The sequence below is a fragment of the Scaptodrosophila lebanonensis genome, unplaced genomic scaffold (genome assembly GCF_003285725.1).
Source record: "Scaptodrosophila lebanonensis strain 11010-0011.00,11010-0021.00 unplaced genomic scaffold, SlebRS2 tig00000043-arrow-pilon, whole genome shotgun sequence".
NCBI classification, from domain to species: domain Eukaryota; kingdom Metazoa; phylum Arthropoda; class Insecta; order Diptera; family Drosophilidae; genus Scaptodrosophila; species Scaptodrosophila lebanonensis.
The window spans coordinates 5,018,254-5,029,771 of record NW_022060545.1 but is presented as its reverse complement, the minus strand read 5'-3'; the positions used below and the strand labels follow the sequence as shown (position 1 = coordinate 5,029,771).

The following is an 11,518-nucleotide window of genomic DNA, read 5'->3' as shown; positions in this document are numbered from 1 at the left end:
AATTCTAGTACATACTCGTAGTCGTTATAGTAGGATTATTTATGATCCAGGTTCGTTGCCGTCTTGTGCTGTGAACCCATCATAAATTGACTTGCATTTTACTTCTTCCATACTGCCGACCACTTATGTTCTTACATTGAAACTATACTCTCCTCCTAACCCTAATTGCTTGTAGTTGTTTTTGTTTTTGTTGTTGTTGTTGTTGTGCAGCTGACATTGAGCCAAACACTGATGCTGTCATGCTCCCGAGCGTTGGCATCAATGAAGCTCTTCTGTTATTTTTTTTTAATTTTTCACTGGCAAAATAGAAAGTATTTTTTTTCTCGTAACGGGAGCAAGCAAGCGAAATTTTATATAGTTGATTGCATTGCCTGCCAGAGAGACAAGGGAGCCCATCCAGGGAGGTAGCACAAATGATGTTGTTGCTGCAGAGTCGACTGTTCAATATTTTCAGTAAATAATACTCTTGCGCTTGCTAAAAAAAGCTAGAGCTGAGCGCAGCAGGCCCATTTATGGATGTGGGGTGTGGGTCAGAAATATTGTCGAAGAGCAATTTACAATAAAAACAAATGCTACTGCAACTCTGCCAATATGCTCAACTAATAATGCTCTACACTCTGTGCTCCCCTCTTCCTTTTTACAGAATGGAAATACTTGCAATTGGACAGCTGGACTTCAGCGACCATAAGGGCAGCTGGCTTGCTGACCCATAAAGTATGGCAAACATATCTAAATATTTGAGCTTCAGCAACAGCAGCTGCCTGCCAACTATACTAATAAGCCAAAAGGCGAACGGCAAACAATTCGTAAATTAGCAGAAGGGACAACAGCAGGAGCAGCAGAACCAAAATGAAATTGCAGCGCATGACCGAGGAGGAGGGAAATGAAAGTGGAGGATATTCGAAACCAAATTCGACCGCAACCGCGACGGCGGTGCGGATGGTGGCAACAAAGGCGTCTGGTCATGTCAGCCTCAGCTGCAATGGCGGCAATGCCGGCAATGGCGGCAATGGTGGCAATAGCGGCCTGTTATTTGTGCTGACAGCGGTGATGACACTAACGAGCTTAATAACGCCCACAGAACAGCTGACAGTGGCGACGACTGCGTCACCAAATGCAGCAACAATATCATTGGCAACAACAACAGCAACAGCAACAATGGAGGGTAATCATCCATCGGCCAGAATAAACAGTAGCACGCGAGGCTTGGTGGCTTCCCAACTACACCCGCACCCACACCCACACCCACATCTGCACCCTCCCTTTGGGGCAGGCGACTTCTACAAACACATGAATGCCAGCCTAGTTGGTGGTTTCATGATGAACGGTGGCTTGAATGTGACACCGTTTAGAGGTTCACGCAACGAGAGTGGCTTCGAGTACATGGATGAGGATATGTCTGACTGCCCGGATGGCCAGAATGTGATCGTTAAGCTGATAACCATGATACTATATGCACTGGTCTGCATTATAGGACTCTTCGGCAACACGCTGGTCATTTATGTGGTGCTGCGCTTCTCCAAAATGCAAACCGTTACTAATATTTATATCTTGAACCTGGCAATAGCGGACGAGTGCTTCCTGATTGGCATACCCATACTCATATATACGATGCAGATTGGCGGCTGGTCCTTTGGCGATTACATGTGCAAGGCATACTTGGTGAGCACCTCGATAACACAGTTTACCTCGTCGATATTTCTGCTGATAATGTCAGCGGATCGTTATATCGCTGTGTGCCATCCTATATCATCGCCACGCTATCGCACACCGTTCGTCTCGAAACTGGTCTCGGCATTTGCTTGGATAACATCTGTGCTGTTGATGTTGCCCGTCATATTGTTCGCGAGCACGGTGCATATGGAGCAGGGCGGGGTCGAGCATATTTCGTGCAACATCGAATGGCCAGACGCACAGAATACACAATCGGATACAACATTTATACTGTACTCCCTGGCCCTGGGCTTTGCGACCCCCCTAACATTCATATTGGTGTTCTATTGCCTTGTCATTAGAAAGTTGCACACGGTGGGGCCGAAGCACAAGAGTAAGGAGAAGAAGCGGTCCCATCGCAAGGTCACCAAACTGGTGCTGACAGTGATTACAGTATACATTATGTGTTGGCTACCCCATTGGATATCTCAAGTTGCGTTGATCAACTCGTCGCCAAGCAAATGCGCCTCGAGACTGGAAGTGGCCGTCTTTCTGCTCTGCGGCTGCCTCAGCTACTCCAACTCGGCCATGAATCCCATACTCTATGCCTTCCTCAGCGACAACTTCAAGAAGAGCTTCATGAAGGCCTGCACTTGTGCCGCGCGCAAGGATGTGAATGCCCAACTGCAGCTGGAAAACAGCTTGTTCCCCAAGTTCGGCAAGAATCGGCAGTCGGAGCGTCTAATTGGCGGCGGCGGAGCTGCTGGTATGGCCAAGAAGAAGGGTCTAGTGGCGTCACGCAACAATAATGCGTCCCATTTGCGAAATGCAACCCCAACAACTACAACCACAACAACGGCTACCAGCAACATGGCCACAACTTACGCAGATGGGTTGACCTGTGTACATCCTGCGGTTCACGCACCAGCCGAGTTGCCCAACACCCTGGGCGCTGGCAATGCTGCCCTGCTGGTGATGGATGCTGAGGCCGCAGTGGAGACGCGCAACTGTAAGCCGCCCGTTCTGCACACAGACTTATAAGATAGGCCCCAGGTGGTAGGGGGTGGGGGCATGCCGCTGGAGACGGTTGTGTTTATAGCGCGCAGATGAGTAGGCTTGGATGCCGAGCTACTTAGGGCGCCAGAGTGCTTGCTATAACGCGAAGGGAAATTGTGCTGATCTAGGATACTATATTGATATTCAACGTAGGCTTACACGGTTAAGTCATTGCTCAAAGCTATAGCTATACCTATCTGTCTGCCTTACTATACCTTTATCGACCTGTTTTAAATTTCATAAATTTTTCAATATGTGTTTCACCAAATGTTAGAGCTTCAAATAGAAGCTGTTTTACTTATGAAGTTAAGCCTAATATTTAATTTTGTGTAATTGCTGGCAGTCCTTTAAGAATATTACCCAGGAGAATGTATTTAAGCGCCATTCCTTAACCCAGCTTCGGCTAGAGTTTAAAATGAGATGTTCAAGAATTTTCATACTACGTTTTCTAAGCTTCTACCTTAGCATCAGAAATCGTATGTCTCAAATCAATATTTTTAAACCGAAATCTAGAAACGCTCTTTCGCAACGAGCTCCGACCGCACTGTGTGCCTCACAATGGTTCGCAATTTATTGTTCCTTATCTTTCAATCTAACTATCATTGCCTAATATTTCATTAGCAACGATATCGAAGGCGCTAGACAGGCAAGTGTAACTATAGTTTTGAGCCACTAGACGCACTGTCTGCCTATTGTTGTTACTCGTACACTGTTAAGCTGCAGTCTATGTATGTGTTTGAATGTTTTGTGTATTTGTAGGTAATAGGCTTAAGATATGATCTTAACATTCAATAGAAGACTTTTTATTACAGCAAACTGAAATGCCGTGGCAACAACAATGCCGTTTTATCCAATTACTCGAAAGCTACCGGCACAAGCGAAAAGTAAAATTAAAGAGGAATTCAGTTACCTATATAAAGCGATTCCAGGAATATAAACATTTACATACAATAATATGTGAGTATGTGAGCAAAAAGTTCCATTGGAAATAAAACAAACATTGAACAGTGTTTCTCAAAATATTAACCTAAAACGAATCGAATTAAATTGCAATGTGATTGTAAGATTAAAATGAAATTCAAAAAGCTACAATTTAAACATAAACTTAATTAAGTGTGTATCTTTCAATTTACATGCATCTAAATGGATTTTGCTACTAGTATGTAGCAATAAGTTAATTGCGTGTTAATTATAACGCGCTGTAATAAACAAATTAAAATGTTAGTCCAACAAAAAAAGGTCATTAAAAATTATCATGAATGCGAGCATTTGCATACTAAGTGTTATTGTAATAAAAAAAGTTTTCAAACAGGATTAAACTTAAAAAAACTCCATTAATAAAAAAACAACTATAATTTTTTTTTTCAATTAAAATAAATACAATGCCATAACATGGCGTTATGAAAAAATTCCTTAAACGTTAAGCAGTTAATAAACTTTATAAATAGTTAATAATACTGTTCACAACAAAAAATCTGAATTTTATGGTTCTTTATGGAGTCGCACAACATTTGGAAGATACAGTGAGATTTATAATGAATTTTAAAATAGGTACATAAATATGTACATAAATATTTGTAGCTGTGCGCATCCGCACTTCAGATATATCCAAGAAATCTGAACAAAATGTGATTGCGGGAGCTATCGAGTCGTTTAATTATACTGATCACGAAAATAATCAGCTGGTGAAGCATTTCAACACACTTCTGCGCTCTTCAGATATGGAGTGTGCTTCTCATAGTGTTGTAGTTTCGTGAGATATAAAACAGTGTAGCTATAGAATTGAAAAATAAAATTGACAGGCATCACAATGGTAAAGCTGTCGTAAATTTTGACATTTAAATATATTTGTACTTTTTGAATGTTAACTAAGCTAAACGATATTTTACAACATGCTTAAAGGCATAAGTTTAACTCTTGATTGTTAATACAGGAAAATAGGAAAAGAAATAAAACCAATTTTCAATTTAAAGCGTCACTTAAATGAAGGCAACAGTTGCTAAACAATATTTCTAAGCTGCATGTAAGATACAAATAAATAAAAATTATTAAACACTCGAAACTGTGATTTGTATTTCTAGGGAAATGGATAGAGTTGTGGAAAACAATATTTCTGTCAAAGTGTTTTATTATTTTTTATTTTCGATTGGCAATGTTTGTTTCCAATTAGAGCTAATTGGCTATAACTTATTTTGCTCCAATTCTTTAAAGATAATATATAACCTACCTCTTTTGGTTTTAAACATATTTATCGCCTCTTTATTAAAAGAGAGTTGTATTTTTGACAAAAATTAGAGTTTTTCTCTTTTCTTATCTAAAATGTTGTTTTCTTTAATTTTCTTCAACGTATTATAAACTATTTTGCTTGATATTTCTTTTTTTAAACGTATATTTTGTTGGTGGTACACTTTGTAAGCTGCTGACAGCACAAGATTATTTGGGAGGGGAATAAGCTAAACAGTTGTGAGACTTCTTTTCAACAAGTATGTACAAGTATGTAGCACTCTTATATTTTTCGATGTCTGTTTTGCAAGTTGTCTGCTTATCTGAAATCTAACTGGCAACAATGCCTTATTAAGTTTTCATATTTATCTCGCATGTTCCAACAATTTGTTTCGTAAATCTTTTGTAATGCGTTCTTAGCCAAGTCTTATTTTTCACGCGTTAAAATGCTTACCCCTAATCTGGTTTCCTCCGAGCCATTTCGCTCAGCCATTTGCACGACTATTTAACTTGCAAATGTGTCGACTGTCTGTCGCACAAACGGCTGCAAGTGCGACAATAAACACAAAAATAAAACCAAAGTGTGCGAGAGTGCGTGTGTGTATGTGTGTGTGTGTGCGTGTGCGTGTGCGTGTGCGTGTGGAATAACAAAACAATAAACTACAACGACAAAGAGTGTGGCAGTTAAGAAAAAATAACAACAAGAATATGAAGAGGGAAAAAAATGTTTATGCTTCAACTGTTGTCCATTTGAAAATTCACAAGCTGCTAACAATGTGCTGCCTAAAGACAATTTCAAATACTACTTTAGCTGAAGAAAAAACAAACCTGGTGCACTTATACATACATACATACGTGCATACGTACATATGTACATACATACACACGTACGAATTGCAAAGCATAACAACAGACAGTGGCACCGAAGAAATGCAGCGAAAAAATGCAGTGCATAATGAAAGAAAAACAATAGTCGTAGTTTCATCGTAGTTTCATGGCGACTGACCGACAAGCTAGGGGACTGCAATAGAGTAGAGTCCAGGGGTCAACTTGAAATCTTGCCAGACATTTTAACAGTTGAACAATGTCCGAGAAATGCCAGAGCAGTCAGTTGTACGCCACTCCCAACTCCCGAGCTGGCAATAGTCGTTCCCTTTGAAGGTGAAGGGGCAACAGCTGTACAAGAAGCTCGTAAATACTGACTACTGCCGTACTGCTGGACTTGAGTTGAGCAAATGTTGAAAGAAAATAAAAGGGAAAGTCATCACTAGGTCGCACACTTATGCAAATACCCTCACCATAACATGTAGGGAAAGTGTTGAAAGTGGAAAAGTGTTGAAATCGAAATGCTCTTACAATCATACGCTTTATATTTTATAATTTGTTTGGTTTAGTTTACTTCTCTTGCTTTCCAATGTGTTTAATTCACTTCTCAACATTTTTTGGTCTGATCGTAACTTGGTACAAATGATCATAAATATTACAATTTAAATACAATCTGCTGGCTGTTCTTCTCTAAAAGAGTATACACAAAATGGAATCACGTGTATTTGTTTAACACATAAATTCTATATGTTTATTAATGTTGGCCCGAAGATGGGAAATTGGTTTATAATAGTTTAATTAAGTATTTAATTTTGCGAGATTATTTTTGTGACAACGAGCACCACAAAAACAATTTAAAATTCGATCTTTCTTTTGTGAAGTTTTGCTCTACAAGAAATACTTAAGCTGCTGAATTCCTATTATTAGCATTTCATTGTTTTTCAACTATAAAATGTTAATAAATGTAGAATGAATCATGTTTTTCAAATTTTATTAAACACAAATATTTTCCATTGTATCTGATATCTTACTTATTATTCTCCTGCTTAATTTATTTTATTTTATTTCCATAATATTTGCTTATAATTTGTTCCTATGTTTTGAAACATGGTCGTGCATTGAGATTGTGCTTTCTCAGTGATAGCAATTGTTTTATTTAAGTTTACAACATATTATTTAATATTTTATTTAGATAGTTCGTTACAAACGTGATAACAAACCTAAAGCTTTTCTATTGCTATTGTGAAGGAAAGGCAGCAAGTAACTTCAAGTTTCAAAGCGATGCCAATCAAAATTGAAGTTTGTTTTGTTTTTGCGAGCCCACTTTGTTGAGGGGTTTTTTTTTCAATGGACTATAGACATTGCGTTGGCAAAAGTTCTTCACATTATTGGTTTGGTATTTTTTCTCTCCCACATAGGAACGATGTCGAGGTTGAGAAATCAGATCAGTGTCAACATCCATATAGCCAGAATATGTGGCAGCAGAATTCACATTCATTCGCATATTGATTTTGAATTTCATTACCAATCCAGCGAAGAAGCATGCCAAATATTCTTCTGCTTGCAAAGAGAAAAAATTATGATGGAAGCTGGGCATCGTAGTGGCCCTCGCACTGCATTTCGAAGCACTCAATGGCATTGCGACGGCAGGGAACATATGTTGGCCATTGCCAGCAGACAATGAAAGGCAACACCAGCCAGCAGTCGAGTGGAGCAGCTGTTGCGCCAAAGGGAAAGGCTAAATAAAAATGCCAAGTGGATGTTGAAATAGTGGTGGGCGATGGGGTTGAGGTTGGGGTTGGGGTTGGGGTTTGGTGGCGGATAGAAGTGCTGGAGACGAGTCACAACTTTTGCGCTTTGTGAGTTTTAATGGCTTAGTGCACGGTTCGATGGTGACGCTGTCCGGCTCATTCTAAATGCAGCATGAATACAAAGTGCGGTGGCACCCAACTCTATCCATTTTCCCCACTTTCCCCCAAATGCATCGCATCAGCTGTCTGGACGCGTCTGAGTTGGCCGCCAAAGTCTAAGTTTAAGGTCAAAACAAGCCACTTAGATAGTCGGAACGTGTTACAGTTACCTGCTCAACACATTATTGGCACCTTGAGGGCAAAAAGTGAGCTGTCAGTTAAATTATGAAACTACCACATCTCCCCTACACGTCGAGCCTTTGCGCAAAAGTTCAAAGAGAAAATTTTCGCTCTACTTGACTGCAAGTAATCTGTAGACGGGCGCGTTGTGTGCATCGATCGAGGCAATCAAATTAATGCTTCACACTTTATAAATTGTTCGCTGAAATTGAACAGATTAAAGGCAGCGTAGAGCAAAGCAAACAAAATATAGTAAAATTTTCGTTCGGTCAATTTGATTTCAAATAAAAATATAACGAAGTCGCTTTATAAATACTTTCGCACCTACAATGTCTAGGCTAATGGCTTCAGAAACATTAACGATAAACAAACACAAATACAAGCACACGCGCACCTTCAAATACTACACACGAATTTTTATGGTTGAAATGCTTGAAAAATTAAATACAATTATACGTAACAGCCCAATGGCCACAAAACACCCTCCCACCATCCATGTACAAGTATGAAGGTATGTATGTATGTATATATGTACACACAAGTGTATCCCTCTCTGAACAGCGGGTGATCAAATGGATGTGCAAATAAAATAAACATAAAATTTGAATTCAAATTAGCGCCAAATTGCCAAAAAGGGAACTCTCCGGTCAATTGCTGTGAGCGAAGAGTGGGTGTTGGTTTCTAAAATGGTGCGGCCTTGGAATGTTTGCAAATTCCTTGAATGTTGACATAATTGAATTCGTCTTAAAGAAACACTATATTTTAGTAAATACCAAAAAAGGGTCTTCAGTGTTCGAATTAAAATATGTTCATAGTAGTTTGTAATACAGTTGTTATCGCTTCAGGAGCTTCACATTTAAACTTACATAGAATTGGGACGCAAATAAGTTCGAAGACATTTACATTAAAAAAAAAAAAAAGAGATAGGCACTCACTAATGTAAATATCTAAAAAAGCGAGAACGTCAATGTTGGTTCTTAACAAATATTTATAAATTGTAGAATCATATTCTTAATATTCTTAATGTATTTTGAATATTCCATTTTTTTAATATAATTTAAGAATAAGAGACATAAGGTGCCACCGATTCGAAATACAAGCACAATATTAGTTCAGTTAATATTACTTCGAATAAGGGATTTTGAAATATTATTATTTTTGATTCTACAAATTCTTAAAATTAATTTGAATATAATCCAGAAAAGTAGCATGCCCTGCAGAGTCGTAGACTATCTTAGGGCTCAGCAAATCCAGCAACGATTGAGTATATAATGTACCAATAGAATATTCCTAAATATAGTAAATAACCAAAGCTAGATTCGAAGTATAAAAGCGGAGCTAAATATTAGTTAAGTTAGTAATAGTTCAAATTATCGACTCTGAAATATTATTATTTTTGATTCTACAAATTCTAAAAGTTAAATTGAATTTTGAATAGAATCCACAAAACTAGCATGCTCTACAGACGTAGAGACTAACTTAGGGCTCTATAAATCCAGCAATGATTGAGTATATAATTTACCAACAGAATATTCCTAAATATAGTAAATAACCACAGCTAGATTCGAAGTTTAAAAGCGGACTCTGAAATATTATTATTTTTGATTTTAAAAATTCTAAAAATTAATTTGAATTTTGAATAGAATCCACAAAACTAGTGTTCTCTACAAAGTTGTAGACTATCTTAGGGCTCAGAAAATCCAGCAATGATTGAGTATATAATTTATCAACAGAATATTCCTAAATATAGTAAGTAACCACAGCTCGATTCGAATTATAACAGCAGAGCTAAATATTAGTTAAGTTAATTATAGTTCGAACTGGGGATTCTGAAATATAAATATTTTTGAATCTACAAATTCTAAAAATTAATTTGAATTTTGAATAGAATCCAGAAAACTAGTATTCTTTACAAAGTCGTAGACTATCTTGGGGCTTAGCAATCCAGAAATAATTAACCAACAGAATATTCATAAATATAGTAAATAATATCTTTTGCAAGCAACATTATGTATCCTCTTAATTAGAATAAATATTTCATTAACTGCACTTAAACACCTTCAATTTCTATCATTTGCACACAAATTTGAGCACAATGGCCGTCTAGCATTGGGGCCGGTCTGAATTATCCAACACGAAAAGCTCCGGCAACTCGTCAAAACAATGTCATCGTCAGCAGAAAACTTTGCATAATACATAATTTCCCCATTGTCACACACTCGGTTGGAGGCTACTCACATGAGAGAGCGCACCAAGCGCCGCAATGCAATACAATTTTGGAGTGTTTCGCACCCTTTATCCACACCCCCACCCCCCACACTTGTTGTTGTTGTTGTAAGTGCACATGTACAACAAAGTTCAGCGCAAATACGTCGCTGAGAAGGAAATTGCGCAAATTTGCGGCAAAATTGAAAAGTTCTTGAGTTCCAATTTGTATTTTTTTTTTCAATTGTTTCGCTCTTTGCGCTGCCGCTTGCCCCATCTCTTATTGTGGTTTATGCTTTATTATTTTTCATAGAGATTGTTTTTTTTTTCTCCTTTTTTGTTTTTACTCTCGCTTATTACAATACTTGGCATCTCGAATTGAAAGTTTTTCAATTTGTGCAAAAAGTGCAAATTTTGTGGCTTGCAAAAATTGTATAAACTATTTTATTTAGTTTTCTGATGCTGATGCTGAAATTTTCGAACTGTTCGATAATCCGTTTGCCAGCAAATTGCTCAAGTGAAAAGTTGTTGAGTTCTAGGGGAACAATTTAGCAGAGCGTGCTTTTAGGTGTTGTGTGCCGAACAAATGAGGAAGTGCGTGTGTGTTTGTGTGTGTGTGTGTGTGTTGGCTGCATAAATTTAATTCCAATCCATCTGTGTTCGTTATTGAATAGATTATATATTCGCTGAAAAGGGAAGGGCTCAGTAGGAGTAAAGTAAAAGACAATAGTCGCGGACCGCCGTGCGTCTGTTCGCTTTAGAGTTTTATTGGAGACTGACACTTTTGCTATACATATTCTTTATGCTTACATTCGTATGCAACAGTGACAGATAACTTGTAGATAACATAAGATTATTATCTGCTTATATTAACATGCGTGCATTGGTACTTATGTTTGTATTGATTTTCAACACCCTTCCTCAATGCAAACATGTTTTACAAAAATTTTCAAATCAAATTTAACAGCTTTGTAAAATGAACATGCTTCGCTTTAGGGAGATTTTTCGTTAAAATATCAGCTATCATTTCATTGGTTGATGTATACTGTAAAACAATTTGTTCTTCGTTTACAACCTGTCTTGCAAAATGATATCTAATATCAATATGCTTTGTTCTTTCATGGTGTACAGGATTCTTAGCTAATTGTTGAGCACTTAAATTATCGCCATGAAGAATAGTTGGAGTACTCGAGTCACCGCAGCCAATCTCCACTATAAGACGCCGTAGGTATATGGCCTCCTTACACGCAGTTGAAAGAGCCATATACTCCGCCTCCGTGCTGCTAAGTGCCACGCTGCGTTGCTTTTCAGATCGCCAGGATATGGGTCCTCCAGCCAAGTAGTATACATAGCCAGTATACGACTTGCGATCGATGCGGTCGCCACCCCAGTCTGCATCCACATAGCCGGTAAGGGGTTGTCCACACTCTTTGTAGTGCAACTTCAGGTCCACAGTTGACGCCAGG

The 11,518-nt window shown here is 38.2% G+C and overlaps 1 protein-coding gene across 1 annotated transcript; it reads left to right on the top strand.

Annotated features, from left to right (window-relative positions):
• The first annotated feature begins 849 nt into the window (after window positions 1-849).
• LOC115622310 (galanin receptor type 3) lies at window positions 850-2,694 on the top strand. The gene is made up of 2 exons (XM_030516215.1): window positions 850-1,092; window positions 1,165-2,694. The coding sequence occupies exons 1-2, from the start codon at window positions 850-852 to the stop codon at window positions 2,692-2,694; spliced, it is 1,773 nt and encodes a 590-aa protein (XP_030372075.1).
• The last annotated feature ends 8,824 nt before the right edge of the window (window positions 2,695-11,518 follow it).

Bases quoted from the DNA above. Each gene is read 5' to 3' on its own strand.
- LOC115622310 (XM_030516215.1), top strand. From the start codon at position 850: ATGAAATTGCAGCGCATGACCGAGGAGGAGGGAAATGAAAGTGGAGGA. The intron at 1,093-1,164 runs GTGGCGACGACT...GCAACAATGGAG, and splicing joins CGCCCACAGAACAGCTGACA to GGTAATCATCCATCGGCCAG.